Here is an 8,550-nt window from a genome sequence, read left to right on the forward strand (position 1 = left end):
TTTAAAGAACGTCAAATAAAAACCAACTCGGGCTCATGGGAATTGATTGAAAAAGACGACGAATCAACGCCACCAGGTACACCGCCACCGCCATATCGTCACGCACATTCGGCCAGCATGTCGGGCAACGAGGAGAGCATTCATGAACATGTTGGCGCTGGAATTTTTGTAGAATCTCATAATTTTGCATTGACGACTGGGGCTACGCCTCCTCCACCTCCCCCACATTCCAATCGTATACAGAGCGCACAATCGAGAAGTACACAAAAAGAGATTATTTCTATGGAGGATGAGGATACCTCGGATCACGAAGGGCCATTCATTGATGAAAATGGTCCTTTTAATTCGTTGCAAAGACTTTTGGAAGCCGATAATGTGGCCTTTTTAGCGGTATTTTTAAATTATGTTTTATCAAATTCGGAACCAGCTCCACTATTATTCTATCTTATCACGGGCCTGTACAAAGAAGGCACAGCCAAAGATATGCGTAAATGGGTTTATGAAATTCATTCGACATTTTTGGTACCACGCGCTCCGCTTGCTTGGTATCGTCAAGATGAATCGTTGGCCCGCGAAGTGGACGCAGTTTTGCAAAACGAGGCTGATAAAGTAGAAATTTTGCGTAAAGTATTTTGGAAAAGTCGCAAAAGAGCACGTGATATTATATGCGAGCAGCTAAGAGAATTTCAACAAAAACGTACAGCCGGTTTGGGGACCATTTATGGGCCAACCGACGCCCAATTGTTGGAGGCGAAGGGCGATAAGCAGAAGGAGCAGCACATCTTTGAAGATACCCTAATGAAGAAATTGCAAATTCTAGTGTAAGTTTCCTTAAGCAAAAATATATATATATATATATATATATATTTGCACTTTGACAAAAACAGAAGAATTCAAATGATTGCCTTTGTTTTCTTCTAGGGAAGAATATGAAAAGGATATAACATTAGAGGAGCCGAAAAAATTAGCTCTGTGCTCGGCTTTATCAACAGTAATACATCGCATTTTTATAACACGTTCGCATCCAAATAGCATTATTGATCGTGTCCATCATTTTGTAAGTCGCGAAAAAAGTTTCAAGTCACGTCTCATGGGCAAAAAAGGAAAAGTAATAAAATTTCTAATAATACTTATTGTGTTTTTTTAACGATTTATTAACATCATTATCATCTATCTATCTGTTTTCTTATAGATGATTGTGCGTGGTCATCCTTTGGTATTGCGTCAATACTATGAAGTGACTAACTGCAATCATTGCCAGACTATTATATGGGGTGTTAGTCCACAAGGTTTCCATTGTACAGGTACAATTCTTTCCTTTCGTTGCAATTTGCATAAAAATGTCTAATACAAAGAATTTACGAATTTATGACTTATTCTTATTGTAGACTGTAAATTAAATATTCACCGTCCTTGTTCGAAAGTTTTAGACGAAAGTTGTCCTGGCCCAGTACCACCAGTTAAACGTAAAGAAAAAGACTTACATAATGATAATAAGATTAGCAAACTAATGGGCAAAATACGTCCGCGAACCTCAACCGATTTAAGTGGAGGTAAATTGATTTAGATTTTAATTTAGATCTGAATTTTAATAGAATTCCTATTTTTTTGGTTTGTTCTTTTTCTTTTCAGATAAACGTCGTCCCGATCCTGATGATCTTGATCCTGCAGATTCTCCTAATGGTGAGTTAAGCATTTGTTACTCTTTTATTCGATACCAAAAGATGACAATATTGCCTTGTTAACTAGCAGTTAGGCAGATTTGCTCCACGAAGGAGTCCAATAACTTATTTTTTTGGTTTTGAAATCAAATAGCAAAGAATAGGGAGTTTCTGCCCTTTAAGCAACATTTGGTTTTCATTCCCTTCACTTATAACTTTAGATTGCAAAAAATTTTTCATTTCTCAATCCGTCCATCATAGAAGGTACCATCAGGAAGGTGTAGTAGAACGTCGCATATTTTTTTGACGAAGGAATATGTATTGTGTCAGCTACAGCCACTTAAGCGGTAAGAAAGAAATAAAAATTAAGATAGAGAATATAATATGAAATATAAATCGGACCTGAGAAAACACGGTCTCTCTGGCTTGGCGCTGACTATTGTAAGGGCAGGATTCATTATTTATACGATAGTAAAGTGATATTTGAAATTGGGCTGCTCAGAATTTTATACCCGATTTCATCTTTAAAGAATGACTTGATATGATCATCAGAATAGGACAACCGTAAGTGTGTGAAAAAACATAAATATTGCTTGTGAGCATTCAATTAATTTGAAATCGAAGCATAGCTTAAACGCAAATGAAGTCAGTTTTTTCTGAATTATTCACTACATACAACTTCTTTGGGCTCCATGTGTCATGTGGGGATATTTAAGAAAATTAATTTTGCCAAAACTTCAGCAAATAGGTATACCGTCTGTAGGGAGTTGTGGTAGCCGTGTAGAGTTTCTGTTCCTAAGAGCCTTCATTTAACTCGCTTTCGTTCCCATGACAATGAAATGTAATACAATTTCACTGTACACTGGAACTATCAATCAATACTACCTACATTTCTGCAGCCGGATTTCGTACACATTGCTAAGCTTTTTTGTATATTCACAAAAAGGTGGCTCGGAAGGAAAATTTGTTTTCCATTTTTTTAGTTCGTTAGAACAAAAGCTTATTTAAGAACAAATTTTTATGCAATTTATATTAAATAATTTTAATTTTCCATTAAAAAATCGTTTTGATTTTCAAAGTTTTATCAAAAGTCAGAAGAAAACTTTGCAACATCTTCGCGAATAATGTAAAGACTTGCAACAAATTGAGTTTAGCTGTCGAATTTCCGCAAGCTAGTTTCTAAGAACTTTGAAGCAAACGCCATCTTAAAATACAATCTTGCGTTGACTGATAGTTAACAAAGTTTAGCATGTGGCTCAGTGAGCACATTGCTAGTTTAACCGTTTCTTGTTCTTCTCTTCTTAAAGAAATGAATAAAGAGATGATTGACTAATTTAAACGAAAATTGACTTTATATGCAGACGGGAAAAAATGTTTCATTTTTACAATTTTTTTTGGGTTATTTATATGTCATAAGAAACATTAAGATGCTAAATATTCGTAAACATATTCGATGAACGTGGACATTAGTTCTCAAATATATATTTGGTAGCAGAAAAAGGAAAACAGTTAGCAGAAGGCAAACTTTTGCTGCCCTTTTTCAAATCATATATCTGAAGAAAATATAACCGTAATTGCTGCTTGAAAACGTTTTCATTCTACAATGATTTTTGAAGAAGGCTTTTCTATTTTAATTTTGTTGTAGAAATAGAATATTTCTGATAGTCAGAAGAACTCTAACTATTAAAATAACTACAGAGAAACTGATAACGCAATTGGAGTAGGTAAAGCAGCTTGTCGCGCGCAGTCACCTTAAAACTAGCCTCATCTATCATTTCCATTTGCAATGTAAAGGAATTTTCGATGAACCGAATCATTAATAACGCTTCTTTTTGTTTATCATATTCAAAGTTTTCATTCCTTTAATATTTTCCTAATTTTGAACTGAATCTTATCCGGAAAATGTTAAACTACAAATTGTGAGAAAAATATAGTCATAAAAAACTTTACTCGTTAAAAGTTTTTTATAACAAGGAAGTTAATTCGCACTTATTTGACTTGAGTTTGTTTCAATTCCTTTCGTTCTCCCTTAAATTTCCTTTGCAAAATACTCTTCGGTAATTGTTATGAGAGAGAAAAGTAAAGAGAATTTCTTTTCTTATCGAACCTATACAAAATAGCTATATATTCACTCACTACTTTTACACAAAGCAGCAATATGAAACAAACAAAAAAAAAAACGCCATCAGTGTGTGGAGAAATTGAGAAAATATGATGCCAAAATAGCAGAGCATAAAATGTCTGAAAAGAATAGTATCTTGAAAAACGGCAAGCAATTAAGTTAAGGTGTGCGGAGATTGTTCTGATTATATAGTGCGATGAAACATTAAAGTAAATCTTACTATGCATTTATAAAAAAAAAAAGTAAATAAATAAGAAAAAAATCAAAAAAAAAAAAAAAAAGAAAAATGTAAGAAATTTGCGCAGAGATTTATTTCAATCATTTGAAATAAACAAGAAGACGTTATCAAAAATTTGTTAAATAAATTAAAAAAAATAAATAAAATCCATCGCACTCTGCTCTGTTGTTTCTGAAAATGTTGCCGCCTTTATTAGTGATATCACATGAATTCCAAATGTATTCGTCTCCTTTAGAGATTAATGGCAAAACAGTATTACGATTAAAGAATATATTTGGATTTTCAAAAATTCTCAAGTTTGAATGAAATTTTTATTAAAAATATATTTAAAAATATCATACTATTAAATGTTATTTTTAATTTTTCTTCCATGCTACGTATGTGAAACGTAATTCATCCGGAAAAAAATGCCATAAAAATGGCATCATTTTAAAGCAAAAACAATGATATATATATATATAGATTTATATAAAAATTATTTGTAATCCATTGTGAAACAAAACCCAACTTGATGCATTAAAAATGCATTCTGAGAAATTCTTACCGGTTTTTCCTTTACATTTCAGTTATAACTTAAAACGACTTTCCTCAGTTATGTGTGATCAATCATAATTTAATCTATTCTTTTCGTGCTTTTTTTTTTTTTTTTTTTTTTTTTAATTAGATCATGTATACTACTAAACTAATAACATAGTTTTTTTTTTTTTGTTTCATTTTAATTAAATCGAAATTTTCTTTTTTCCTTTCATTAATAAAATCACTTTAGAGCGTCTTCTTAAATTCAGTCAGACATGAAGGCATTGACAGAGAATAATTATGCTGCTTGTACATAAATTTATGCGTAGAGACGTATGGAGAGAAAGAAAATTTTGCTCGTATGCATTTTATCTGTTTGCATTTTTATGAATGTTCCGGTGAAAGGAGCATAACACACAAAGTTGCCAGCTGTGTATCGATCTAGCATATATAGAACATAAACATGTGTATGTGCAAGCAGCTTGATAAATCTCAAAGTATGAAAGTGTTAATGAGTTTGTTTCAAGTAAATTTTATATTTAACACCGAGAGACATGGGGTGAACTTACATTGTACAATGTACATATTAGGGAGAGTTTCCCAACCGAACTGATATTTTCTATCAAGAAAAAATTTAAAATTTATAATATGAGCCTCTGCTTGTTGACCATTGCTATCACTTAAGTGGATAATTAACCGGTCAACTGGAGTTTTTTATAACTAACCACCCGTCATCGAAGGATGTGAATATTATGAGTCGATTTTTCCGTTCATTATATACAGAAAATGTCACAAAGCTGCTCGTATTCTCATTCAATATAAGATACCGTACTCGAATATCGTCAAGTCTGTGCATTTTATGGACCGTCGAAACGTATCTTACGGCCACATTTCTTGCTTTTTGAACGATTATATTCTTTTTTTCACTTGCGAATTTTTCTCTTAACATCAAGTTAAAGTGATATTCAGATTCCTATTTCTTTAATTCGTTGCAATATAAATACAAATTTTTATCGATTGAACAAAAATTCGGTTTTTATACCGGTTGTTGAGAACTTTATTCCAAGATTTTGTATTCTTTCCCTTCATCACTAAATTACAACACAAAGCAGTAACAGGGATGTCCAGTATTTCTTCGGAGCGGAGCATGAATGTTTTCATCGACACTCTTTCTTTATATTCCCGCTTGCACGAGGCATTACGAAGTGTGAGGTTTTACGAAGTGCAATATGGTAGTCATGTCTGTCCATTTGTTAGGGGATTATTTAATATTGCGAGACTGAGCAAGAGATTGTTATAAACGTACACATTTTTTTTTAGATTGATACGACTGTCACCAATAGTAAGTTCGGTTTGTTGATTTATAGGTGAGAGCGTCTTTTCTGAATGTTCTTCCAAGCAGCATAGGAAATATCTTTAATTGCTTCTAAGCAATTACTTACATATCTTCGCGTCACATGCATTCTTAAAATAAGAATTCACTTTATTTTTTGAACGCATTATTTACTTATTTTCGGAAAAAAATTAAAAACCTCAATGCATTTATGGCATATGTCGATTTGAAGTTATACCTCATTCTAGAGTGAGTGTGTGTCCTTCTTCTACGTTTTCTTTTTTTTAGTTTACGTTTGCTTTGCTAATGCTGTTTCGCGTAAGATGAATAAGAGCTTTTCATCTTTCAAATGTCATTAAAAAAATTTCTAAGAAAACTTTTGAAATTTTATATTCATGAAGTAACGAACACAGCGAGAAGGCGTTCAATGCCCATTCGAGCGTTCCTTAAATGCTTATTTCAATTTATATTTCATATCATTTTTTTCTCTCCTAACTGAATATTGAAAGATATTATTTTTCATCCTATATGTGACAAAGGCTTGCATCTAAAGCGAAGACTCATTGCTTAAGAATGAGGTTATATTGCAAACATTCTTTCGTTTGCAAAAAAAAAAAAAAAAAAACACAGAAACACGCATCAGTGATCTGTTAAAATATATACGTACGCGATCGATGTAACAATCTGTGTCGTTGTATATCTGTATCTCCTTCCGTAAGTCCGTGTGTGTCTGTGTATCTGCTTGCCGTTACTATTGAGATGGAAAGCCTAAGTTTAATATAATTATATTCTCAGTTAATGGCCGTGTATGTAAGACTGCGTGGAAAAGTCGTATCAGTCGTAATCAGTCATAATAGATGAAAAAATCTAGGAACAGTAAATATCCATCTAGAAAATCCATGCAGAAAATACCCATCAAAATGATTTGAAATAAGACCTGATAGATAATCCGTCTAAAAGCGCACGACCGGCAACAAACTAGCTAGACGAGCTATTTAACTGGGACGATCTATGTAATCTATGTAAAATACTGCGATCTTAATTTTGATGTATAAGGTGGTATAAGGTGTGATGAGTATTACAATACAAGTTCGTCTTAAGATGTATGTAACTAGTTTTCTTATTTTTCCTTGTAATTCATTGTCTTTGTAAATAATTTCTATTCCATACCTAATGTAAAGAATTTAAATAACCATGTTCAAAGAACTAAAATAACCGTATTAATAACTTAGTAGTAGAGAGCATCATATGAAAATGTGTGTGTGTGTGTGTGTGTGTTTGTGCGTGTTTTATTTGAGTACATTTTTATGCTTTAGTACATGCGCAAATTAAAATGTGTACTTATGCGTATTAGTAGCAGGTGTGTTTGTGAATATGTGTTTCCTGCACGGACACGTCTATCCAACACACACACACACACACACACACAATATATAACGTTTGTATAGAACGAAGTAAAACGGTTGTTGCATTATGCTAACAACATATAAGCATAGAGTCAGACATTGCATTGCCGGTTGCTACAAATCGAATGGAAAAAACACTTACCACTCACGACGTTCTTATTAAAGGATGACTAATGTAATGTAACAGAATGCTCGCATGCTATATCCCTAAGCCGGGACAGTTAGAGGATATCTAGCATTTCTTATGCTCTAAGCAACAATTACTAATCAGTTTTATAGATAATTTCAAAACTTTTTCGACCATTCTTGGACTTCTTCACTGAACCTGACCTTATTTAATTATTTTAAAAATTAAAAAGATGAATGATCCAAATTTCCATTGATTTTTCGTATTTTTTGTGCATATTTTTGAAATAAAAATTCCCCTTATTTTTTGAGCGCGGTATTAAATTGATTTCATCTCTCTTTAGCTGTTTCGGACTAGTAGCAGTTCTTCAAACTCTGTTTTTCCATTCTGTCTTCTTTTCAACAATTTTTGCATTGAGAGAGTAAGAGAGAATGTTTAAGACTATTTTCCTTTAAATGAAAGTAAATATATTGTCTGCCTAAAAATGGATTAATTTTTGATGTGGCTAAGGTAAAACTCGCGATCTGATGGGTTGATTTTTTCTTAATAATACCAGCGATATGGGTATCAAATAAAAGAACTTGGAGCAATGGAGTATGCGAAAACCTATTTATATCAGTTCTTGGACGTCACGACGTAGGGAATCAATTTTTTCGTTACAATACCGTTATCGATATGGATATCGCGTAAGAGGACTTGGAGACACTAAGTATGTTAATTCTAAATTAGTTATGGTGGACATCACGACGTGGTAGACTAATTCTAAATTAATTGGGGTAGACGTCAAGACTTAGTGGATAAATGTTTCCCTTCGACATAGACGTCATATGAAAGGAGTTGGAAAATACAAAACCAATATGTGTGTTAGTTACAATTTAATTGTAATCGAAAACCGATTTCCTAGACATCAAAATCTCAAGTGAATCAAGCGTTTCTGTGACGAGTAGACGAAATTCGACCCCCACTGAAAATGACTTTCTTACTCATTTTTAATAGACACTTGTCGATAATTTTTAATGTACTCACTAATCCAATAATATTTTGAACTAATATTCAATTATGTTATGGTCCCAGATGCAGACATGAAACGATAAATAAATAGTAGATCCTGGGGATACGTTAGTTTTAACCTAAATTTCGAAACAAT

The 8,550-nt window shown here is 32.8% G+C and overlaps 1 protein-coding gene across 6 annotated transcripts in view; it reads left to right on the forward strand.

Annotated features, from left to right (window-relative positions):
• LOC119636122 overlaps window positions 1-8,550 on the forward strand; it is a 127,163-nt gene that overhangs the window by 40,710 nt on the left and 77,903 nt on the right. For 5 of the 6 annotated variants that reach the window (XR_005247124.1, XM_038031267.1, XM_038031269.1 and 2 more), the window contains 5 exons: window positions 8-821; window positions 922-1,108; window positions 1,193-1,304; window positions 1,389-1,553; window positions 1,633-1,683. Coding sequence is in view for 5 of the 6 variants with exons in the window: in XM_038031267.1 (XP_037887195.1) it covers window positions 8-821; window positions 922-1,108; window positions 1,193-1,304; window positions 1,389-1,553; window positions 1,633-1,683 (1,329 nt within the window). In the remaining variant the exon portion in view is untranslated. The remainder of the gene's footprint in view (window positions 1-7; window positions 822-921; window positions 1,109-1,192; window positions 1,305-1,388; window positions 1,554-1,632; window positions 1,684-8,550) is intronic. The other variant, XM_038031270.1, reaches the window with a different exon arrangement.

Source organism: Glossina fuscipes, unplaced genomic scaffold (genome assembly GCF_014805625.2).
Source record: "Glossina fuscipes isolate IAEA_lab_2018 unplaced genomic scaffold, Yale_Gfus_2 28, whole genome shotgun sequence".
Lineage (NCBI taxonomy): Eukaryota > Metazoa > Arthropoda > Insecta > Diptera > Glossinidae > Glossina > Glossina fuscipes.